Consider the following 26,871-nt stretch of genomic DNA (forward strand, 5'->3'; position numbering starts at 1 on the left):
TCACCTTGTTATGAGATCATAGTTACCAACTGCTTGATTGTGCTTCTTGTAGGTTCTGAGATACAGCCATTTTCTTATACTAAATTCAGGGACACATGGCACTACTGGTTTTCTTAAAATATAAAGAAATATACAGAAAAAAAACAGTAGTGCCATGTGCCCAGGGAGTAAATATACTGTAGTACGATAAGAAAAACTCACCTTTCGGCCTAATGGGTTGAAAGATTTTGAAATCTTTAAATCTTGACTTTTACCAAGGGAAATTCAAAATTTCAGGTTAGCACAAATGGGTTAATGATTATCTAAACATATGTGAATTCATTTTTCTGTGCCATTAGATGACTAATTGTTTCAGCTCCACTTGTATATTCTGTTGGATAAGAAGTTTAATCTGTAACAAAGTGTTATATATTATAAACTCCTCATATGTTTTGCATGCAAAAATCTTATTTATAAAGTAACTTGGAACTAAAGGTATGAAATAAATGTAGTGGAGTAATATTTACCTTGTACTGTAAATTATGGAAAGAAGTGTTATGTGGTGAATGTGTATAGGAAACAATTTGGATAAAAGATATAAAATACATTTAGAGATAGAGATCTAAGGGGGAAAAAATGGGACAGGGGGTTGTGCTATGGTAAAAGACAGAAATTGGCACAGTTTTGCAGGAAACAAACTTGCTCTAATGTTTATGTTTTAAAAAAAATGTTGGTAACTGCTTGCTTCCATGCAGTCAGTGTGACATCAATCAATATCACCAGTGTAGTAACTTAAGAGGAAACTGCCACGAGGGCAGCAAGTAAACAGTGTTAAATTACAGCAACAGAGTTAGCTCAAAGTAAAAAAAAAAGAAAAAAGAAAAAAGCTGAGCTGTAGTGGCTCATCATTTCCTGCAGGGAGAAGCAAAGTGCCATACTTTAGAGCTGATTCTTTTTTATTGTCTGTGTGTAAGCTTCTTTTTGTGTGTCTGATTGAGAAGCGTAGTATGTGTGCACATACAGACAATTTTATTTTGCCAGGTGAACATCTGCATTGTTACATGGTGAGTTTATGAAAGAGCTACCTCAAAGAATAGGTGACACTCATCCTAGTATCGATCTTAACAGTAGCAAAAACCGACAGTAAGTTGAGGCACTAAGCAGCAAAAACAGTCCTCTCACCTGATCCTACTAGACATTGTTAGCTTTTTGACTGTGATTGTATTATGACACCCACCTGATTTGTGTAGCAGCCTAATGTTAGTTACAGTGGAGCTTAAAAATACATTTTGACACAGAATGAGGACTGTGGATTTTTTCTACCACTGCTTGCACTGGAATAACAGTTAGAAAGAGATCTCCTCGGGGACTGAAATGAATACATACAGCTGCACAACACACTGTAAAATCTGTTTTGATCTCTCAGAGATGTTTTTATTTCATAACAAGTTAGAAGATAGACATATAAATAATGTAACACAGTGTAGGCAACTATAGCCATAAACACAGCACTGAACAGAAACACCAGAATGGCGGTGGACAAAACTGGAGAAGGGGTTAGCCTAAGGTAACGTTAGCTGCTGAATGGTCAGGTAGTCCATTCAAATTGTGCGGCTGCTTGTTAAACCATGTCTTGTTTCCTGTTTCTGCATGTGTTGAATAGAAGAGATGTGACATGGGGGTGTGGAGGATGTGAACTTGTTTAAAAGCACATTTGATGAGGGATTGTGTGATGAAAGTAAAGCAATGTGAAGGCAAGATGGCAAGTGGCCGAAATCAAACTGATTACAGATTTAAAATCCTTCATTCAATCAATCATTCACATTAGTATATGTAATGTGGTATGTGTATATGTCTATTGTAGATGTATTGTAAGATATGTTGTGATGTTTGTTTTGTGGTATATGTACTGTGGTATGTGTATTGTAGTGTGTGGATTGTGGTCTATGTATTTTATTGGGCCTTCTGTGTTTGTAGTGTACTGTGGTTGTATGATGTTTTAAACTGTATATTTTTAATACCATTTTAGGTCTACATGTAAAAGCCCAACAAGGGACAAGAGTTGAAAATTAGCAATAGCTATAAACTCTCTGTGCGACACACCAATCCCATACTCTGTATTGGAACTTTGTTAAATTGCATCCCTATCATCCTTATCCATATCAAATAAAAAATGAAATTAATAAATAAATCATTTTTTGCCTGCATGTGCTGACTGACTGACTTACAGACCATTTTTTCATGACAGTGTGGAATCACATGGAATCTGATCTTTTTAATTATGATTTGAGCCTCTTTCATGTGGTCTTAAAAATCAGATATGGGTCTGATTTTTTGCAGTGTGACCTCTGAACAAAATTCATATGACTTTTATGTTCAACTTTTATAAACTTTTTACTCTTGTGAGGTGCTGATAGATGTAGTTAAAAGTAGACCTTGACATTCTGAAATGTTGGATGTAATCTGTTTCAGTGATGCAATTCACAATCCCACCACTACAAATGAAACCGTAAATGCTGACTTCAGTGACATTCATTTTTACTTCCACACAACAGCGTGATGCATGTGACAACTTTATTATTGTTCTTTTGAACAATGGAATAAAAATTATGTGAAAAGCCAAACAAAAAAATTGAATTTGGCCAATAAATCCAAATTGAGCACTAAGGCTTGCAGTGAAGCCAGAGACAATAGCTTGTAGGGCTTGGGAGTTGGCAGGCTTGTCAGTTTGGAGATTGTACACACCTCCAACTTGGCTTGCTCCTAAATCTTTTTCACAGTAGGCCTACAGCCTCTTGAAAAAATATAAGTATGAGCTCCATTTCACAATGGGGCTTTGTGGACTTTTCGCATTCACACAAATAAGTAAGCTTAAAGCGGAGGTAGGCAATTTCATTTTGGGGCCACAGGGCAAAATCCCAAAATAACCTTTAGCATATTGTGATTCAAGTGGTCTGAGAGAAAGCTAGACTTCTGCACCTCCTCTTGGCTTTGTCTTCATGCTTTAGTAAATCTAGTCCATGACAGGAGACTTTGACCAATCACAGGTCATTTAAGAGAGAGAGAGTGTGTTCCTATTGGCTGTTTTACATATGCAAATGTATGTTCCTTAAGTGAAAACCTGATTCGATGGCTGAAAATCTCATAAACAAGTTGCTATTCCACCATTGGCAGTAACTGCCTATGCAAAGGAAGACGATCTTCTCAAAAAGAGAATTTAAAAGAGAATCTGACAATAAATGAGATATGACACGTCAGTATCAGCCAAGTGTTTCAAAGATGAAGAGAGAATGTTGCTAATAAATTAGCCCACTGCTAACTGGAGCTAAAGGCTCACAGCTGTGGTGTCATGTTCATGTTTATGTAGCTAACATTAGCTAGAGCATTGAACCACAGGCCCTGTTTAGACAACAACGGTTTCTCTAAAAACGGAAAAGTCTGTCCTTTGCGTTTTAAAAAACTTCTGCGTTTATATGACGACGTTATTGAAACAATCCCCATTCACACAGAGCCGCAAAATCTACTGGAAACGCTGTAGTATGCACGCCACGCCAATGGGTGGCAGTGTAAATTTGCAAAGCAACACCACGGCATGACGCCATGCGCCTGCGCTGAAGCGCCTTCCTCTACAACGCGGTGATTACAAACCAAAACAAAGAAGACACACTGGCGAAAGCATGCACAGATAACTTTATCTGGATGGACGACGAGGTGGAGTTGCTACAGTAACAGATCTACACTTCACTTCAAATCAACAGGGTGAGCAGCACAAACAGAGCTCAGCATTGTTGTTGTGACGGTCGGCATGCCTAGTGACTGGAACCGTAATGCGCATGTGCGAAAAGTCTCTGTTTTCAGAGGAACTGCTTATTGCAAGTTTACATGACAACAGAGACGTTGCCGTTTCCAAAAAGTTGCACTCTGGAATCCATTTTCAAAACGTTGCGTTTTCAGGCACCCAAAATGCCGCTGTTGTGTGAATGATCAGCCAAAACTCAACTACAGTTTACCGTTTTCAGTTGAAATCGTTTTCGTATAAACAGGGCCACAGTGTGTCCTCCGCCTCACCCCCTGCCACTACAGACCGCCTTGCTGCAGCAGCTCAAGAGACAGCCCGCTCACATTGCGAAGTCGTCAAATACCGGTGCTTTGGCAGGGACTTTTATGTCAGACACCAATAAAAAATGCCCCCCTTTTATGTCAGCATAATGCACAGCCGGGTGGCGTTAGTGTGTAACGGTGCCCTAGGGCGTCAGGAGGAAAGCGGCTAGAAAGTTAAGGGAGCGAAAAGTCCAAGTAGGGTAGGTGGGAGAGGTTTGGTGTATGGGTCCAGCAATCACTGACTTTAACCTGGGACGCCAGTTTTCGTTTCCTGTATAAATGTAAAGCCAAAGCCTATTACATTTTCCTAAATGTAACCACATGCATTTGTTGTGGAAGGAATAAAAGGTCAATTTGCAGTGTTGTACCATATGTAGTACGTTTATTTCAAAATATGATATTTCAATAATTTATGACGTGCGACCATATGCCTGTGGTCATCTGGTGGGAGGGGCTTAGGACAGAGAGGACAGAGCTGCAGGAGGAGGGTGATTTTTTTTCAGAATTCTGCATTTTTCTTTTCTTACACCTTTTCCTACCTCAGCCTTTATCACCATCGGTTTACTTCTTATTGTTTGACATGCTGAGACCTGGGGCCGTATTCCTAAAGATTCTTAGCACAAAGAGTTGCTCCTAGTGGCCAAATTCTAAGAAAATCTTAGAATCATGATGTTTTCCAAGAATTTGCCCTCAAAGTTAAGAGTAGATCCTGGTAAAGATAAAAGGTATTCCTAAAGAATCTTAGCTCTTAAGAGAGCTCCTAAGGTGAGATCTGTTAAGAGCAGGGAGGAGGACTTTTAAGGGGCTTAGGAGTTTCGTAAGCAGAGGAGAAAATGGCAGAAAGAAGAGGCAGGAGAGATATTCTCCAAACACTGAATGACAGTGAATTAATTAAATGCTATACATTGGATCGTGCAGCAATCATGTTCGTGGTTGATCTCATTAGAGATGCGCTTACTTCTCCAACCCAATGCCACAGTGCAATATCACCGGAAATGAAAGTCATCACTGTGGTATTTAGCAACAGGAAAAATGCAACAATGCAGCAGTGATGACTTGGGTCTGTCACAACCCTCCATCAGCAAGGTCATCAAGCAAACACAGCACTGTCACAGCCTCATATTGTGACGAAGTTTGTTTCGTTTCCGCTGGATATCCACACTTTACAGGCTCATAAAAGGGCATTCATGGACATCGCAGGATTCCCCGGTGTTGTGGGTGTAATTGATGGGACACACATCTGTATAATTGCACGGTCAGAAGATGAAGCCGTCTTCGTGAACAGGAAGAGATTTCACAGTATCAATATTCAACTTGTTTTCATTGCTGACTATAAGATTTTGGACATTGTTGCTAAATGGCCAGGCTCAACACATGATGTCAGAATACTCTCTGAGAGTGGGCTCAGACAGCTTTTCGAGGGACATTATGTGCCAGCCAATTGCCACTTGTTAGGGGACAGTGGCTACCCATGCAAACCATGGCTCCTAACACCTTACCTCCATCCAGACCAAGGGCAGCAACTAAACTACAACAGGTAACCCAAACAATATAGAATTATGCCTGGAAATAAAATGTAAAGAGCATGTTGGAGTATCCTAGTAGTTGGCCCAGAGTGGACTGCCTTACAGAGCCCAATTTACAAATTTACATTTCAGGCAAGTTATAGTATATGTAATTTAAGAACTTGTGACTGCAGTCAACTAATATACTAATTAATATTTACTACACGTAGCCTACAATAGTTAAATACATGACACATATTACACACAAAGACACATGAATACATAATATATATTTATTTTTTAGGAAATCAATTTTTAGTTGGTAGTACTCCTCCTGTAGGCATAGAACTCTTTTCTGCTGTCTGAGGACATCCATTGTCATCTCCAGTCTTCTGTCCTGCAGGGATGGTGTTGGAGCAGCAGGCAGGAATGGTGTTTGAGCAGCGGCAGCAGCAGCAGCAGCGGGCAGGCTGAACTGTGATTCAGGCTGAGGGTCGTACACCTGCGATGAATGCCAACCAACACTGCTTCTTATAGGCCAGTTAGCAATCACAGAAAGTGATGAAAGCTGAGCCATCTTACCCTCGTTAATACCAAATGGATGAAGTGCAAAAATTACCAGCATGGTAAATGAATGTAAGCAAATAAATATAACTATCAGCATGTGAATACTGTGCAAGTGGGCCTGAGTTTTCACACATCTTGTAGGATAATTTTAAAGTATAGCTTACTATTTATTTAACAGAGATTTTCTTTTGATGTAAAATATTATTTATAATTACACAGTCTTCATAGAGATTAGATTCTATGATTAAGTCTATTGATTTGATGGTCCACTCTATGCCCATTATTACCAAAAGTGTATTTTTATCTAGCTTTTAGGATCAACCAATCACACCTTTTGAAATGATGACTCATACCTAGCAACGGGGTCAACCACACCTCCTCACTAAGATACGAGTTTCTGTCCATTCCTTGCTCAGAGTTTTCTGAGAATGTTCTGGAATCACTCCTAAGCTAAGACTCCTTGCTAGGAATTTTTAGGCTAAGTTAGGAGCTCTCTGAGAGGATTCTCAGAATCTTTAGCCCAGGACATTAAACACTGTTTCTGCAACCTGGGACAGCTGCTTAGCAGGTGGTCCACCCCCTAAAAAACAATCCAGTAACCAATATGTACACATTAATTATGTATTTAAATTAACTTTACCAGCAGTTGTAAGTAAGTGGTCTCTGGTCGGCCCCTGGTCTCTGGCACCCTCTGAGCTGTTCATTTATTTAATTCATACACTTCATTAATTATTTTATATTTATCTTCACATTATAGACAGCACAAGCCACCCGCCCCTAGACAATCCAGGATCTGCTTTTAATTCCACAGTGTGGAAACAGGGGAGCTCGGCTGCATTTAGATGACTCCAAGGACAGTTTCCTGATAGGGAATATAGGGCAATTAACATCAGCAGCCTGAAGGATGTGGATTAAGAAAGAAAGAAATTAAGCCAGGGAGAACAATTGGGAGCATGAACTATTTATCCCACTTGACTTTTTACACGTTTTTGTACAAATAACCTAAATAAAATATATCCTGTCTAGCCATCTTTTAAATTCATCATGGTCAGAATTCAAGAGGTCTGAAGAATAACAGCTCACACATACAGTCCTCAAAGCATTAGGATCTGATCACTGAGCTTCATGAGAACCTGTGCCAACAGTGAACGTGGGTGTGTTCAACAGATTCAGTATGCAGTGTGTCAGAGTTTCTCTGCCCATCTTGAAGTCATCAAGACTGGAGAACAGTTTGGCCTTTCTCTCTCCCTCCACCCTGCTGTTTTCTGCCTGTTTTCTCAACCACTACTGTTTCCTTCACCCAAGGGTGGGTCTGTGGCCTCCACCAGGAACACCAGCATGACCTTCCTGCCAGCATTCCAGTACACACACACACACACACACACACGCACACACACACATGCACACACACACGCACACACACACACACACACACACACACACACACACACACACACACACACACACACACACACACACCACCAGGGTACCCAAAACAGCAGAAAGGTTAACAGAAAATAACAAACTACAGCTGAGAAACATTAATGATATTCTAAAAAGAAAAAATAATCAGAGCTAATACACTCAGAGCTTAGAGGGAGGGTGGATGAGAAGGATATAGTGATGTGTAATAGTTTGGAAGAAAGCCTGGGTAAGCAAGCACACCTGCAGCCTGCAGAGAGAGAGAGAGAAAAGGAAGTAAGACAGAGAGGAAGACAGAGAGATAACAGCAGAGCAAAGTGGAGAGAGAGAAAGAGGAGGAGCAACAGAACACAGAAACACAGAGAGGCAGAGAGCTCCACACACATCAGTTAGTGGCTTTAGGAGGACAAGAGTGAGAGAGGACATAAAAAGAAAGAAGAAGAAGAAAAGAAAGAGAAAGGAGAAGAAGAAACTAAAGAAACAGACATACAGAGGAAAGTGAAAGGCTGAGGGAGTTGTTGCTCGGTTGGAAATCCATCCACTTCACTTTGTGTCCAAGTAAGTGGACAAAACCAGTGTGACTGGGAGTCTACTGGGAGGACGGACTGGTTTCTACCCACAGTGAGCAGACTGCCAAGCACCATGGCTGACAGCATGAATGAGGAGTCGGATTATAACCCAGGGAAAGATGAGCTGGACTGGGGCTATGAGGAAGGTAGGTTGCTCTTTAGCAGTATGTGAAGGGATGCTGGGAAATACGGGCTGTTAGCTGCTATAAAAAGTTGAGGGTCCAGATGGGATTGAAAGTGGTGTGAACCCAAACCTTAACGCACTTTATCTAGTCTTACTGTGCCTCTTATTTGTGTTAAAAAGTTCTACTGTGTTGACACATATTCTAGCTCCAGTTTTTGTTATTACACTGTAAAAATAACTGTCAAAACAAGATGTAAAAATGATTTGCTCCCCTCTGTTACAGGTTACTCTGATATATAGAAGTGGTTATAAGTGAAAGCTTTTAAATGCACTGTTTAAACAGTTATGAAGGTGCTGTTAAGATATACATACACAACACTGGTTTGTTTTTAATAAATTAACATATGTAAATGAAGACAAACAAGAGTCTTACACTAAAACTTACAATTTTTCGACAGGGACTTTTCATCTGGTTTAGTGTCAGAAAATGGATATGACTTAAAAGAGAAATAAATGCTTTTCTTAAGCTTTCGCTGACCGAGTCTGTTTGTTATTGTGTGTAACAAAGTCATGCGCAAGGAAAAGTGTTGTTCTGAAATCTGACAAACTTTTCCACATTGTCACAATCAGCCAAATTCAGTCATGACACTGAAAATATTATAGATGACACTGAGCTGCCCTGTCTGTACTTCAACACCACAAATTCTTCCAGGCACTCTCATGCAAAAAAGGCGCCTATCGCGAGATTTCAGAACGAGACTTCTCCTTGAGTGAGGTTTGGTCACAAGAACAAAAAGATCGGATAAAGCCAAAATTAAAGAAAAAGTTTTTATTTCTCTGCAGGGTACTACAGCACTTTTATTAAATACATAGACGATGCCTAATTTCCCTGATTGTTTACAAAGCAGCCTGTTTCACAGCTACCTGTTGCAGCCCTCTCTCTCAAAAGTGGATCAGTTTAAAAAAATGTTGTTCCCATTAATCACATAGGCACAGAATTTATGGGAAAATAGGGTCCAGGTTAAAAAATATCAAAGTTTTCCTTTACGGATGATCACACAGAACTGTTATGATCCATGTTTATTATAATATTATGATGACATAATGATCTTTCTCTGTTAATCTGTATTTATTTGTGTCCTTGTGCTGCTGCAACAACCAAATTTCCATGTTATGGACAGTTTTGCTGGATAAAATTAAAGGGGCATTCCAGCAATTTACAATTGCACCTCTATAAGATTGGGCAACTCAAAACAGCCAATATAACGGTCAAAACAGATGAAGCAGAGGCCTGGAGTTTCAAAGTGGAAGGTTCAGGAAGTATTTTAAACAAACCTATAGGTTTATTAATTACTGTGAAATCCTGTTTTTTTCCCATAAATTCAGCATGGTGTACTGCTGTAGGTACAATTCCCACAGGCCTCAGCCACTGTTACTGATTTAGACCTCCTCCACTGCTCCCATCATAACTACTATGGCCACTAAAGGGCTTTGTCACTTGAACTTAAAGGCTCTTTAAGTCTTCCTAAGCTTGAAAAGTTTTTGTCACATACAGCAAACATCTCCTCACAATCTGCTAGCTACATGTCCTCTGAATATGCTGTGAAAAAGTCCGGTCTCTGTAGGCAGCCCAGGCTCTGCAGATGGCAACAAAAACACTTCACTTCTGTTTACGTTCAACAATGTTATCAAACACAACAGAGCTAGCTTGCCTTTTAGCCTCATTGTAGCCTGTAGATCTAACTGCCTCTCTGGGCACCGCGTTCACGTGTGTGCTTTTGCGCGAGACCGTGAGACATGGGCACCGCATTCATGTGTGTGTGCTTGCTTTCGCTGGTCTCACGCTGGCTGGTTGGTGCAGCCTGGACCAAAATGTTTTTGTTGTCATTTGCGGAGCCTGGGCTGCCTACAGAGACCGGACTTTTACACAGCATATTCAGAGGACATGTAGCTAGCGGATTGTGAGGAGATGTTTGCTGTATGTGACAAAAACTTTTCAAGCTTAGGAACACTTAGAGAGCCTTTAACAAATGTCATTTTGGGGTACTTGCTGAAACGACTGGTTCTATCGCTCTTCTTGAAAGGACAGCTCCTCTTATATCTATACAGGCTATACAGACTTTTTACCCTAGATTTTTTTCATCCAAGAGCCAGATAACTGTTCATCTTTTGTACTGATTATTCAACCAGGAGACTTTTATGCCCATCCAAGCCGTGGAAATGTGCCTACTGTCAATCACTTAACATTGTCTATTGAGAAAATGAATGAGACTTTTCCCTCTGGAACCAGGGGTGTCTGAAATAGCTCCTCTCACTTTGTAACCCTATTCAGTTCTCTCTGTCATGTCGAACTCTGCGTTGCCAGTTTGTAATGCAGACTGTCTGTTATAATTCTTAACAGTCTCAAGCCCAAGCGATGACACACCAGAGTTATTTTCTTAGACATGACAGACATGACTCCTCCAGAACCACAGAAGACATCATACAACTGTTTTCACAGGCTGAGTAATAATCCCCATGACAGGCATGCTAAAAATTGGTGGAGTGCCCCTTTAACTAACTGCCAGCTTACAGTGTTTTTGGACAAACAAGATCATAGTGAAATGAGACACGAGTCAGCACTTATAGAAAGGCTCACCTGGAGCTGATAGATGATAGCTCCAATTAAACTTTTCCACAGAAGGAAAGATCATCTGGACTCTTCTCATTTTCTTCTTCTTCTTCCTTTTTGGATTGTCCAAGACTTTACTGACAAAGAACTATAGTATAAGAACATAAATCTTACTGACATAGTAACAGTATGTCTTGCAGTTGTGATGTAATGACTTCATTTACTTTGTGTTGGTTCACTCTGTCTTCTTTCTATTGCTGCTTTTACTGAGCATCAAGGGATGCATACTGATATTGAACTGTGAAATTCTTACTGTGAGTATACTTAATGATATGTAATGCTTTGTAAGCATGAATTAGATGCTAATATAAGGCTTGCAAATACTATCTGTGTCCTGTGGAAACCTTTGGTCTTAAAGTAATGTTTTCATAATTAGAGCAAAAATGATGTTTCATTGACAGAGATATTATATTAGAATTCTAAAATAATTTTAATTGGTTATCATGCAGAGAACTACTCTGTCCTCAGGAGATTGAATGTTTTCTGCAGGACACCTGATATTAATAAGAGATTGTAAGGTCTTCATTAGAATGGACACCACTGGAAGAAGTGACATTGTAAGGGATTACAGTGTGAGATCATAAACTGTCACATGTCCCCCCACAAATGTTGCAACAAAACCTATGCTCTCGCTGTCAGCCAACTTTAAGGTTTGATGTGGCCACAGGTAGATAAATGCAGCAATCATGAGTCTTGTCTAAAGTCATCCTGAGAATTGTCCACAATTTTTTCTCAATCTAGGATTTCACTGATTTAGTCTCCACTTGACTCATTGCAACCATTTTGTTAACATGAATCCAACTATAATGCATTACTTTCCAAAATAAACATTAACATCAAGTCCATTGGCAACATAATAAAGAGACATGAACCTGTAATCACATTATACATATATTTTCAAAACGTCTTTTGCAGAATATAGTTACTGTCGTCTGGAAAATAATGTTTTCCATATTAAACTGTTGATGGAAAACTGATACAAAGATGCATGGATAAGTAACTATGCTGCAACTCTAAACTGCTTTCTGCCACTTTCAGTTCATTGTTTTGGTTCTCTGGACCAACCAACAAAGCCACTTTCTACAGAACTGTGTGCCAGCGCTCAGAGGACCCGTACCAGCACGAACTAACAGCAAGCTATCACTCCACCAAAGAGCTCAGACATGTCTGTAATAACAGCAGGGCAGAGAGGTCCATTATTCATATTGTAGTCATATAAAGATCAAAATCCCCACACCGTTTATTTATTTGACAATTGCAGGTCAGTCATCCTTTGTTTGGTGGTTTGTCTTGCAGCCATTTCAGGGTGATAAGTTTCTTGCTAACAGCCAAATGTACTTCAAAGAGATAATCATCATGTGCTAATTCAGTTATTTGAGATTTGGGCAATTTGACAACCTCTTCTTGTAACAAAAATAATAATAAAAGCCTAGAAAACACAAGATCCAGTGAGGGTTTAATAGCACACCTGTGGCAAAGGTGTGTAGATATTTAAGTAGTTGAATGCATAAAAATAAAACAAAATTATCTAAGATAAAGTGACAAACTGCACAGATTTTACTGCCCACTACATTAGCAGAATATGGAAACTCCAGTATCATGTTTCAACTTTGCAAAAGTAACTCTGTATTGGAAAATACAGTCCAACAGATGCTAACCCAGAGGCTCGGTGGGGGACCATGTCTCAATAACTTCACAGGCTAAATGCTAGCCTTGAGTTCATTTACTAAATGCAACATTAAATGATTTTCTGTGAACATGTGGACAAGTATACAAGACAGTCAGTTGGTCAGTTGTGTTAAAGAGGATTAAGCAATGCCATCTACTGCCATCCCAACCAAAACTAATCTCCATAGCTCTACAAGCACACAAACACACACACCCAATTTTGCACAGTCCTTTCATGTGTACTGTTGCTGCACTGAAACCCTCACTGCCTTTAGTAAATTGTTACCAAGGCTTTAGTTGCTGAGGAAAGAGGGAATGTGACGGGTCCCCTCACCCCTCTCTGCTGTGGAGAGTGTTCAGTGTCTGTCTGTGCTGCAGTTGCAGTAGAAAGGCGTCCAGAGAAGAGTTCATTTTCTTGAACACGACACTCACCAAATGTGTTCGCTTCTTCCCTTTAAAAACACACTGGGTTCCACACATCGAACAATGTTCTCATGGTGCTGTTTGAGTGATTGTGGTCCGCAAAAAGCTGAAGTGAATCTAGACCAGTGTGTACCTTTGGTGTCACTCAGTATCACTTTCTCTACCCTGTTTCTTCACTCTCTGCCTGTCCAGAAAGACTTACGTTGATGGAAACCGTTTTACACTCTTAACCTAAGACAATGTTCACCCCCTGCTGTTTGGTCAAAAATGGTAATGATATTAGAAAAGACATTACGATATCTCAATTTCTCTTACAAATGTACATGCTTATACAATGATTCTACAAGTCATCTGTCCCAGTTAGGCAGACAGGCTGACCCATCTGCAGCCACAACCTGCTTACATTTGCTTTTTAGGCACTAAAACTCTTACCTTCCCCCTTTCCCCCTGTCTCTCTCCCCTGTTTACAGCAATTCTCTCATTGTCACAATCACAGCAAGAAATCTTGTTCACAAAGTGGACACTGACAGCAGAAAGCTCTCAGAGGGGATGAATGGAGGGGTAGAGGGAGGGGAAGGGAAAAGGGTGGCAGGCCCCAGACTTTAGAGAGAAGAATCGTTTGTGTTTGTAACCACTGTTTTCCTAAAAGCTCTCTCTCTCTCTCTCACACACACACACACACACACACACCGTGGAACTGGCCTCAATATAAATTTGTTCCTTGAGAGGATGTTGACAATAGCAAGAAAAAGAAGGATCTCATGGACTGACTTAAAAAATAAGAATAGTCCAAAGTCAAATTACTAACTTTGTCCAGAGCTTTCAAACACATATCATGGCCTTCAGTATGTTAAAATACTTTCTCAAAGGACAACAATGAACTATTTTCACATTTACTTCACGGAAAACTTAAATGCATGACAACCCGGAATTTCTTTACCACACTAAAATTTGACTTTGTTTTTGTCAAGTATTGACAAAAATGCTTTATTACAATTATACCCTTTTTCCATTGTCACTCTTGGCCCTACCAAGTAAAGCCATGCTGTGCCAATTTGTGTTTCCATTGTTAGTTTAGATGCGCCATGCCACGCTAAGCCACGTTGGAGATGGACCTTCTCAGGAATAGGTCCAAAAGCCAGGCCGCTGCAGCCAACCCCCGATGACCCCCGTTCTCCCCCCTAAAACAAACGTGTGTGTTGCAAGACTCTGCTTACCTCAGTCTGCAGGAGACCAGAGAGAGAGGCGTTTCTGAAAGTCTCTATGTGTTTATCTCTCAATACTTTTGAAGCTTCTATCTGGATCTCTCCGGTGTGGAATTTAGTTTCTCTCCTGCGTCCTGTTTTTACTTTACATATCGCCTTTATTTATGGTTTCATGTTAGCTATCTGCCGTATAAGAAGTTGTGTGAAGTTGCTGCTCAACATTTCCTTGTTTTGGTGCTTTGCAATAAAAGTTTATACATAAAAAAAATTGGCGGCACGGTGATGCAGTGGTTAGCATTGTCGGTTGGCAATTCAATCCAGCCCATGATTGTTGAAAAGGGGTGTTATTCATTCAACCTACTGTATATCCAGGTCATGTAACAGCACAGATAATAATGTCTTTTACATTCTAAAGAGCAAATAGAGAAGAAACTTCAGCAGCAATGTAAAATACGGCGAAACAAAGAAACTTTGCACTGGCAGAAACAAAATTTAGAGTGAAATTAGAAAAGCGATAGCCTATTTCATCTTTGGGTGTTTGCAGCAGTATAGCTCTGTGGTATGTTTAGCATAGCTTAGCAGAGACACTGGGGGCAGGTGAAACTAGTCTGCTAGCTTTGTCAGCAACCACAAAACTGTCGTAACTGAATTTAATATGTGTGTGGGTGTGTGTGTTTGTATTTTGACATAAAAATGAGAAATGAATCATTGTGGTTTAAAACAACTGTTAAATGAGCCACAGCTGAGCCTGGTGAGCGCATGCTGCATGTCAGATGTTCAGTATGTAGTGAGGTTTGTCATACTTTCTTGACCCAGGTATGTACTAATGACAGATGTTCTGACTAAAACTATACAAATTATACAACATATAATTGAGGCGGTTTTGGAACTATTATCTTAACATGTTCTTATTAGCTTTTGACAGAAGCTAGCTGTTTCCACTTGAAGTCAGTCTTTCTGGTAAGCTATGGGCTAAACACGCAAACCCACAGAGCTATCTCTCTATTAAATGAGACTAAACTGATATTGACCGTTTTCATTGCAGACATTTAGACAATATTCATGTAATTCGGTTTATGGCTAGCTCTCACTGGACATTTAAATTGAAAAGTATGGTAATTTATGTAATAAACTGATGTGCATTTCCTGTTATAGTGAGCCAAAATAGCAAGTTTTAAAGTGCAATTTTTTCATCAGTTGACAGCGCTCAAACATGGACACTAACTGTGTAGAATCTGGAGAGGGGTATGCAGGGGACATCCAGGCCTGCCATCAGGGGGTGTCAAAAGGTACAGATGACCCCCAGCCCAAGGCCAAGGGGAGGCCCATAAGGAGGTCTATTAAACCAATTTCAACATGCCACCCCCTACAGGTACTGTGAAATGGTTCAGTCCATATCACAGAGGGGTAAGGTGTGTGATGCACAGAACTCACAAGTGCCGCTCATGTAAATACGTACCCTGTAAAGCTGTCATGTCAGACAGAGGACCAAATAATGCTCCAAATGTATACTAAATTTTGGGTAGGGAAAAGGATTATTACCATTTTTCAAAATGGTGTATTTAAATATTTCTGTAGGAGTCCCTAAACAGTCTTGGAATTGCAGAAATTGGGTTTGACTAGAAAACAGTGAGCTGACAGCCATATACTCTTTTACTTTATTTTAGTTCTGCACACAATCCGACCAATGTTTTAAAGCAGCCTCAAGATTAAACGAATAAATGAAGAAAAAGAATATTTTCTCACTCCTACTTCATTTGTATGATTTAATACCTTGCAGTAAGTTCCTCAATCATTGTTTGATTTTACTTTCCCTAATCATTCATTAGAGGGCATTTTTGGCCCAGTGGAGGGTCAAATTTCTCTTATATCATAGAAAAAATGTTCACACCTACAGTAGAGTAGTTTTAAACAGGTTTAGAGCCCATCAAAGAAAAACAGTAGAAGACTGTTTATATTGAATACACAAATCTGTCTCCATGCTTTGAAGTATAATATTTAACAAGCTAATGCCATCTTCTGAGTACTTCAGACTAATCCATTGTGTCTGTCTTTCTGTGTTTGTTTTTGTGTTTTCAATTGAGGAGTGTCACTTGGTTTAACAGTGCTGCTTTGTGTCTGATTTGACAGATGAGCCCAATGGAGCCTGTATTGTAGCCTTTATCATCCAGTGCTGTAGAAATGCAATTTCCTAATGTTTTGTCTAAATGACTGACTGGGGGAGTGCTTAGGTTGTCAATACTGTACTTTCATATCTCCATCATCCCTGTTTATTGGCGAGCCACTGTGTAGGTGAACTTTAGAGGCAGGTTAACTAGCTGACTGCATGTGGGAAAAGATTATTAGTTATGTGTTACTGACAAAATACAGTTTCTCTGAGGCAACCTCATGTAACTAAATAGCTAGAGGACAGCAGGTTTAAGAATATGTTTAACATGCATCTTTTACTATGAATACTTGAAGGAGAACTTTAAAAATATGAAGAATAAAACAGAGTAATCAGTGACTGATTTTGTAACTGATTGTTTATAATTGTTTCAGCTTGAATTCAGAATAATTTTGAGGTTTATACTAGAGGTCAGAAAAAACAAGAATGTTACTGCATATTTGTGATGTGTATTTTTTTCATATTTTCCTCTGTGAGTAAAAAAAATGAATGATATTGAATGATATTAATCTAATAATGTACTATATACTGGTATATATAGAATATGTCATAAGCTGTACTACAGATGCTTGCAGGGGTCATTTCTCTGCACTTAGCATATTATATTTCAATAGTTTAGTTAAGAACATTTCTGGTGAAACTCGCATGCTTTCACTTGAGACATAGACATGTATGGTACAGGTAATGTGTGAATGCCTTTTTTCACTCACAGGTGTAGAATGGGGACTCCATTTCCCAGCAGCCAATGGAGAGTACCAGTCTCCCATTAACTTGAACTCCAGGGAGGCTCAGTATGACCCGTCCCTCCTGGATGTCGGCTTATCACCAAACTATGTGGTGTGTCGAGACTGTGAGGTCATCAACGATGGACACACCGTCCGCATCATTCTCAAGTCCAAGTCAGGTAACTCCCAGGAGACATGACAATGAGTCAATACTCACTACTTTTGCTGTCAGTCATTGTGGGTTAGTGATACGCTCATTCAACCATTTTATGTAGAGCATGGAAACCATAAACAAATGTAGCCCACAGTAAATGACCTTCTTTTCTCACTCAAACTTTCACTCCGTATGCTTTGGTTTGTCTTCTACTTCCTGTCTGTGCTTGCCCTGGGTTTCCTGTGCTGTTCTCAGTGGTAACTGGGGGTCCATTGCCTAGTGATCATGAGTATGAGCTTCATGAGGTTCGATTCCACTGGGGCAAAGAGAACCAGAGAGGATCAGAGCACACTGTCAACTTCAAGGCTTTTCCTATGGAGGTAGTACAAACACACACACACACACACACACACACACACACACACACACACACACACGAGGCCATGCCCATGGAGTGGGCCTAATGCACTTTCAAAACAGACCAACTGCCCCTAATAGACTAGAGAATACAGTGTTCGCATGTTTAGACTTCTGGCATTGACATCTGTCCTTCAGATAACATCGTAGCTTGCTGAGTCCTTGAACACAAAACCTCTTCAATCTTCTCTAACAAGAATGTGTTTCACATATGAAGCTGAAGGCTGAAAGACTTTGTATCACAGGCTGAAATCAATGTGTTTTTATGAATGTGTCTGTTGTGCCCATCCATATGTCTGTAAACTTAACACTGATAGCCTGAAAAAGGAGCTAAAATGAACGAGGTAAAATTAGATTATGTTAAAATTTGGTTAAAAGTCATCAACATTTTCTTTAGTGTATAAACACCTAAAAATAAGAATCATTGTGTTGTCATTACCTTAGAATGAGTTGTTTATATCTACATAAGGAACAGGTCCTCATCTATGGAGATTGCCATGGTCACCACCATGTTTCTACAGTGGCCCAGAATGGATGGCTCTAGTTAGGGCCATTTGAATTTTTGTGTTATCCACCATAGTTACCAGCCCCTCCATGATGAGCAGTGGTGGAAAACACTGATTTTTCTTTTACGTGAAACTGCTTTATTCAGGGTTTGTGTCTTTTTAAATCATCTGGGCCATTTGTTTTAGAGAGAAAGAGACCTCTGTGGATAATTCAGCTCCCGGTAAGAACCTCCTGAATGTCTGGATCTTAAGAGAAAAAAGGTGAGCATGCCAACATGCCAAACAGCATTAGAGAAACACTGATTTGTAACATTAAACTGCTTCATTCAGTGTTTCTACCAGTTTTAAACACTGGTTCATTTGTTTTGGAGAGGAAGAGAAAACCTCCTGAACAACAAAAACTGAAGGAATTCTAACTGGCAGAACTTTCAGCTGGTTGCAATCTGCAACCCTCAACACTACATCCCCCTAAATCTTATCCACTTGACCTTTAATAAATTCCTCATCATTTTAGAAAATAAGCTTGTTCTGTTTCTTTTCAAGATTTAAAACAAAAATCAGTATCACTCTTATGTCTGTGCAGTTAGAATGGAGCTATAGGTTGGAGGCAATTAGCCTGGCTTAGCATAAAAGCTGGGACAAGGGGGAAAAAGCTAGCCTGCTCTCCCTAGAATGAAAACTGCACATACCAACACCTCTAAATGCCCTGACACACCAAGCCAATGATCGGCCGTCAGTCAAAGTTGGGCCATTGGTGAGCATCTGCTGCCCTCGTTGGTGTGGTGTGTCCTCCACCGTTGGCCTTTGCTGATGCTAGCTGGCCTTCAGCAGAGCCTCCTGGTGACTGAAATCACTCTGACTGGCAGTTCAGCTTAGCGCACAAGAAGAGAAACAGAGGTGAGAAAAGTGAACAAAGAGCTAAAGTCAAGCAGGAGCTAGGTCCACACTTATAAGGTATAATAAGGTTATATAAGGTAAGATTATTTTTCTTTAGCCATTGAGCTCTTTAGCAGAAATGTTTCCTGATGGTTTGTGTTACTGTTCACCAGAGATGGGCAAAAATACATCAAAATGTATTTTGATACAAAATACAAAATACCACTCAAATAAATGTATCAAAATAAAATACAAAATACTGGTGCCAGAAAATGAATCAAAATAAAATACATGTATTTTGTATTTTCAAATACAGAAAATACTTTTTTCTTTTTCTTTTTAGCAGTGATCCGCAGCTCTATAGGTCACTCTGTCGGTCGGCTGGTTGGTCGGTTGGTCCACAAAGCTTTTCGTGAATAACTCAAAAAGTCCTTGACCAAAAATGCTCAAAATTTACATGCTGCAATTAGAGACCACAGGTAACTATGCCAGAAAGAACAATCATGATTTATCCATCAATGGCGTGATAGTAGCATATTTGGTCGCAGCTGTTGCAAATGTGTGCTTGTTTTCTCACAATTTGGTATAGCAAAGTATTCAGGTTTGGGCTAAAGGATATACACAGTTAGCAGTTACACAGTTAATAAGACAGTTAGCATAAGCGTTGCTAGCTTGATATTATAACTATCAACACCATGTATTTATACAATAGGCTATGTAGCCAGACCCAGACATAAATCATACATCAAGCCAGTTGACATCTCTCACACTCAGATAAAATACCTTGACAGACAATCAGTTGAACTTGGAAGACATGAGCAGCAAGGCAGTCTACTGGTAGTGTGGGTCCATCCACATCTAGTCTAGCTGTGTTGTGAACTGTCCACCAATGGTCTAGCTAAACAGCAGCAAGATACTGTAGCGACTGTAGCTAGTTATCTTGTTTGCTGTCTAACTTGGAGCCTTTGGAGCCCTGTGTTCAACTTCTAAAGAGAAAAAAAAGCTAGGGACATGTAGGCTACCCTAAAATAGATTAGATTCAGACAACTTTATTGATCCCACGTGAGGCAGTTCATGCATACTTATCCCAAGCATCAACCACAACAACGTACAATTTCCTATGTTATGCACAGTCCAGTAAAACAGACCACTAGGTCATTGAAGGGCACATTGAATGGCCCGAGTTTTAAAAAAAAAACCCATATAGATAAAAATATATATATATATATATATGAAGCCTCTTGGATAAGAGGTGAAACGTCTTTAAGACAAAACCAAAGTCCAAAACCAAGTCCAGTTGCATTCGATTCAATTGCCTTGAGATATAAAAAAAAAGTAAAAAATATTGTCACATCCAATATTATAAGAATGTGTAGCCTATTATTTTTGTTTTTGATTCGTGGAGAAAGTATTTTGAGTATTTTGAATACAAAATTACTCCACTCAAAAGTATTTTGTTACAAATTACATTTGCTTTTTATCAGCCTTATCAAATACAAATTACAAAATATTCAAATGTAATTGAAATACATACAGTACAGGCCAAAAGTTTGGACACACCTTCTCATTCAATGCGTTTTCTTTATTTTCATGACTATTTACATTGTAGATTCTCACTGAAGGCATCAGAACTATGAATGAACACATGTGGAGTTATGTACTTAACAAAAAAAGGTGAAATAACTGAAAACATGTTTTATATTCTAGTTTCTTCAAAATAGCCACCCTTTGCTCTGATTACTGCTTTGCACACTCTTGGCATTCTCTCCATGAGCTTCAAGAGGTAGTCACCTGAAATGGTTTTCCAACAGTCTTGAAGGAGTTCCCAGAGGTGTTTAGCACTTGTTGGCCCCTTTGCCTTCACTCTGCGGTCCAGCTCACCCCAAACCATCTCGATTGGGTTCAGGTCCGGTGACTGTGGAGGCCAGGTCATCTGCCGCAGCACTCCATCACTCTCCTTCTTGGTCAAATAGCCCTTACACAGCCTGGAGGTGTGTTTGGGGTCATTGTCCTGTTGAAAAATAAATGATCGTCCAACTAAACGCAAACCGGATGGGATGGCATGTCGCTGCAGGATGCTGTGGTAGCCATGCTGGTTCAGTGTGCCTTCAATTTTGAATAAATCCCCAACAGTGTCACCAGCAAAACACCCCCACACCATCACACCTCCTCCTCCATGCTTCACAGTGGGAACCAGGCATGTGGAATCCATCCGTTCACCTTTTCTGCGTCTCACAAAGACACGGCAGTTGGAACCAAAGATCTCAAATTTGGACTCATCAGACCAAAGCACAAATTTCCACTGGTCTAATGTCCATTCCTTGTGTTTCTTGGCCCAAACAAATCTCTTCTGCTTGTTGCCTCTCCTTAGCAGTGGTTTCCTAGCAGCTATTTGACCATGAAGGCCTGATTGGCGCAGTCTCCTCTTAACAGTTGTTCTAGAGATGGGTCTGCTGCTAGAACTCTGTGTGGCATTCATCTGGTCTCTGATCTGAGCTGCTGTTAACTTGCGATTTCTGAGGCTGGTGACTCGGATGAACTTATCCTCAGAAGCAGAGGTGACTCTTGGTCTTCCTTTCCTGGGTCGGTCCTCATGTGTGCCAGTTTCATTGTAGCGCTTGATGGTTTTTGCGACTCCACTTGGGGACACATTTAAAGTTTTTGCAATTTTCCGGACTGACTGACCTTCATTTCTTAAAGTAATGATGGCCACTCGTTTTTCTTTAGTTAGCTGATTGGTTCTTGCCATAATATGAATTTTAACAGTTGTCCAATAGGGCTGTCGGCTGTGTATTAACCTGACTTCTGCACAACACAACTGATGGTCCCAACCCCATTGATAAAGCAAGAAATTCCACTAATTAACCCTGATAAGGCACACCTGTGAAGCGGAAACCATTTCAGGTGACTACCTCTTGAAGCTCATGGAGAGAATGCCAAGAGTGTGCAAAGCAGTAATCAGAGCAAAGGGTGGCTATTTTGAAGAAACTAGAATATAAAACATGTTTTCAGTTATTTCACCTTTTTTTGTTAAGTACATAACTCCACATGTGTTCATTCATAGTTTTGATGCCTTCAGTGAGAATCTACAATGTAAATAGTCATGAAAATAAAGAAAACGCATTGAATGAGAAGGTGTGTCCAAACTTTTGGCCTGTACTGTATTCCAAATACAAGTAACAGAAATACTGCCCATCCCTGCTGTTCACTGGCACACGGGAAATATGCTCTTGCTCTGTTCCTTTAGCATTGTGTTGTTAATATGCTAATTGGTTTATCTAGTTTTGTATAATACACAAATAGAAATGTTTGTTACATTATGTGGTTTTCACAGTTCCAGCAGCATATAGCCAGTCACAGATTTTAGTATAGGCACATTAGTACCAAATTTGTCAACAACAAAGCTGGTTGTTGTTAGAGGTGTTGGTAGGTATATTTTTTTAAGAAAGATAACCTAACTATTTCCCTCTAATATTTATGCTAAGATAGGCTAATCATGTTAGAATGGTATTGATTTTCTCATCTAATGCTTTCTCAAAGGGGAAGTGTATTTCCTGAAATGTTGATCTTTTACCTTGAAGATCGACATTTTTCACTAGGGTAACATTTCTCAGACTGCACATCCTGGCACTAACCTCTGATATTTAGTTGAAATTTAAGGTTGAAACTGAAACCTTTAAAATGCCAAAAGTACACCCACTCAGACAACTTGGTGATGCATTTCTTTCTTGCTTCATTTAATTGCTTTATTCATGGGGTCAGTGTGTAAAGTATCTAAATAAATAGTGTGTTTTATTAAAGGGTATAACTTAACATGCCAACCATACAGCTCTTAAGAATAAAGCTAAAATTAATAAACTAATTGCATAATGTCACAGAGAAACACTGACATGTTTTTACTATCAGTGAAACAAAAAAGAAAAAACACAGTATTTACCAGGAGACATGTTTGTTGTTTCCTGCTTGTGGTCCCATTTAACTCACTCTATGTCTGGTCACCTAATGACAATGGTTTTAGAGCAACTGATACAAGAGAATCTTGGGAAAGGAAATTCAAATTTCTATCATCCTATAATTGAAACCTGCTGCCTCAGTGACAGCTTTTCAGCCAAAACTAAATAGTCTTGCGTTAACAAATCTGTAGATGTAGGAAAAGTGAGCTTGGCAGATGCTGAAGATGCCAGAACAGCCCAGTAAGCTTGATTTGGTGTTTTGCTGGTAAAGACATTTAGATGTCTGAGGCTGCCCTCATCAGAAAAACAGCAGCATTGCTCACGACCTATGTTTTCATTTGCCCTACAAGTTACCAGTTGTGGCCATGCAGTCCAGAATATTTAGTTTAGCAGTCATATTCTGCTCCTCATGATCTACATCCAATGCCAACACTCAGTGCCAATGCAGTTAGTGTTCACCTTTTTATTAGTCCCAAGATTGACCAAGTATTTTAGTTCAGTCAGACAACTCACATTTTAAATATTAATTTGAATAGCAGAACATAATTAGAATTCGACGTCAACCATGAACCCTGACCTCATCCCTGGTGTGAAGGCTGTATTAATATGCCGCTAAAAATAGTCCACAACAAATGTCCTATTTTCCCATTTGAGTAACATTTGCTAACAACTAGTGTCCAAATGTTTTTACAAAATTATGAAGTCTTTGTAAAAAATTAAACTAAATTTGTGAAACATTTTTAAATCATATCTTCAGTATGAACAAATGTTGGAGTTTTGTTGGGAGTTGTGTGCCACAGACAGGCAGGGAACAAAGTAATGAATGACAGACTAAGTTGTTGTTGGCTTTAATCTTTTCAGGGAATTTGTTGATGAAAATATAAAACATTGCCAGCTTTGTCCTTGAAAGGTGGGCTAAATTTGTTTAAAAAGTGAATGTTTTTTATGGGTCAAGGTGAAATATTTCAAAAGTATTTCAACTACTATATTTAGATGTCTAGACAGACTTTGACCTCTTTTGCAAATCCCTAAATCAATGCTCAATGGGAAATCTGAGCTAAAGAGGCCAACAGCCCAGTGATAGCTGAGATTTTATATATGTATTTATATATTTGTATATAATATATATTTATAATCTCTGGTCTGGCCTGATATTGATGTGTTTCAGGTAGAAGTTTTGCACTCTTTCCTCTACAGTACGTTAACACTAACCTGACATAAGAGCCCTCAGTCATTCCCAGCTGATGAGTTCTCACTCTCTCACTTAGGTCTGCTCCCTCCACCTGTTTACAACAATGGCCTCTCAAATGCAGGCGGTGATCTGTTGTCTTTCTGTCTGTCTGTAGCTCCACCTGATTCACTGGAACAGCACTCTGTTTAACACTTTGGAGGACGCTCTTGGGAAGAGGAATGGAGTCCTCATCATAGCTCTCTTTGTGCAGGTAAACATCCACATCAAGAATCACTAGTCTGGCAAAGTTGTCAGATGGGGTTTTTACACTGGAATTTAACAGAGATTAAATTTAGTGCAATATTCACATTTGACAAAACATAAATATGAACTGGCTTTTTTACGACAAAGAGCATTCGCTCTATTTAAGTTGCTGGAAGCATTATGTCTTCAGGTTGTCCGTCTGTCCATACTTGTGAAAGCAATATCTCAGGAACACCTCAAGGGAATTTCCTCAAATTTGGCACAAACATCCACTTGGGCTGTAGGATGACCTGACTAGGATTTTGTGTTCAAAGGTCAAAGCTCAAGGTCACTGTGACCTTACAAAATATATTTTTGGCCATAACTCATTAATATGCTAATTCTGACAAAGTGTCACACAAATGTCTAATAGAACAAAATGATGAGGTAATGATATTTTATATTCAAAAGATCAACTTAACTGTGTCATCATAATGTTTGTCTGCAAAAACAATAGTAATTCTTGTATAAGCATATTCTTTTCCAGTTTCCTTTTCAAACTGTAACGGGTAGTAGTAGTTACCAACACACAGTAAATGTATGTAATAATGTATATCTGTTCCAAAGAAAAGGCAATTTAATGTTTAGATATGAATTTGTGTGAGACTGTAAAAGTGCAGGCAAGTCTAAAGGGTGATCAGGTGGGCACCCTCTTACTGACTGGTGTTTCAGTGAGTTGGGCCAACGACACCGAGAAGCCTCAACAGTGTGTACAAGCATCCCAGAACCACCCCCCTCTAAAGCCAGCTATATCCACTTCTATCTATTTACCAGTTACAAAATGCTGGCTAATAACAACCAGCTAACAACATAAACTACCCAGCATGTTGTTCTCACTGGCAGCACACTGCTCAACTCACCAAACAACAAATCACACAATCATCCTTGGTGCTTCTAAGGACTGTGTGCTTCTGTTTGTACCCAGTTCTGAGAAAAATGGCCCTTTGAATCAATGCATCAATGTTTGTTTTTGGGATACCAGGCTGTCGAACAAATGGCCTTTCAGTCCAACAGGACATTTTCAGACTATTGAGGCTTTGGAATTATAAGCTGTTGGAACAATGGCATGACACATAGCATGCTGCCATCACTTGCTTTTTAGGTAATTTAACTGGCTATTTGACAGAGATCTTTGACCTTATTTACTCAGTAGCCTGTGTCTAGTTTGCATTGAATAACATAAGCACAATATATATTGGATCCTACACTTTTCGTACTGTAATTTTGGTACAGGTAAGTTTAAAAAACTTATTTCTAACTATGTATGAAACACTATGCTTATATACTACATATGTTTGTGTGTCATAATCTGAAAAAAGGTTTAACAAATGACCATGAAAATAAAGCAAGAGTTGAAACAGCCATGTTTCAAGAAGGAGAGACTCTGGATTAGTGATGTCTTTTCAAAGGAGGAAGACCAAATCAACACTTAATTCTCCTTTGCACAGCCTAATATAGGCCTACATTTCACATCAGAATGCATTTGAGACATATGAGATGTATGACAAATTTTGTCCTATATTTATTCAGTGTTGGTGTAATACACTCAGTTGTAATTTTACACCTAAAGCAGTTCAATACAGAAGCCAATCAATCAATATGATTATTCACTATTCCAAGTGTCCACCCCATTTTTATTAATGAGGGTAGAATGAATACAAACACCTTCCAGTGTAACATGGCACAGTTCAACAACAGCAGCACAAGCTTTAAGTTGAATCAACAGCTCTTTAAAACTGCTGAAAACTGAACATTACAACCTTCATGAAAGAAGAACCGAGGGCTGTTGTATGAGACTACATTAGTTTAAGCTAGCTGCACCTAATAAACTGCAACTGAGTGTAATATTTTGGAGCTACCCATGTGTGCTTGACAACATCCACCCATTATCTGTAACCGCTTATCCTATTCAGGGTTACAAGGGAAGATTTTGAAATGTTTGAAAGAATCAGGTTTAAAAAAAATATTGACTTTTTCAGCACATCTGTGGCCTTAAAGTAATTTTCCTTCCTGGGATTGTGAGTGTTGTTTTCCTAAATGAGTGAACAGGTTCTTTCCAGATTAGCTTGAACCATCCTGTTAAATAATATAAGCATGACACAAGTTGGAAAACACCCTCTGCTACATTCCTATGAAGTCCCCTGATTCCTCTAATTCATGACTTCCCTGCTAGGGAAACTCTTGTGGGAAAAATGTGGGAATTTTTACACCAGCTTAATAAAACCAATCAAACTTTAGTTTCAGAGAAATGTGACTCACACCAGCCCAGTGAGAAGTCACCATCAAGCAGTCTCCTTCAGGTTACACCCCAGACAGCCCTGACCTCCTGAGGCCACAGTCATAACACACTTAATCTCACACGTCC

The 26,871-nt window shown here is 39.4% G+C and overlaps 1 protein-coding gene across 2 annotated transcripts in view; it reads left to right on the forward strand.

Moving 5' to 3' along the window:
* The first annotated feature begins 7,971 nt into the window (after window positions 1-7,971).
* ca8 (carbonic anhydrase VIII) overlaps window positions 7,972-26,871 on the forward strand; it is a 32,039-nt gene continuing 13,139 nt past the window's right edge. The window contains exons 1-4 of one of the 2 annotated variants that reach the window (XM_033649584.2): window positions 7,972-8,289; window positions 17,120-17,305; window positions 17,536-17,660; window positions 24,379-24,474. In XM_033649584.2, coding sequence (XP_033505475.2) covers window positions 8,217-8,289; window positions 17,120-17,305; window positions 17,536-17,660; window positions 24,379-24,474 — 480 coding nt within the window. In that variant the 5' untranslated portion in view covers window positions 7,972-8,216. Of the gene's footprint in view, window positions 8,290-17,113; window positions 17,306-17,535; window positions 17,661-24,378; window positions 24,475-26,871 lie in introns of both variants that reach the window. The other variant, XM_033649583.2, reaches the window with a different exon arrangement.

This window comes from Epinephelus lanceolatus, chromosome 12, assembly GCF_041903045.1.
Source record: "Epinephelus lanceolatus isolate andai-2023 chromosome 12, ASM4190304v1, whole genome shotgun sequence".
In the NCBI taxonomy this organism is placed as follows: domain Eukaryota; kingdom Metazoa; phylum Chordata; class Actinopteri; order Perciformes; family Serranidae; genus Epinephelus; species Epinephelus lanceolatus.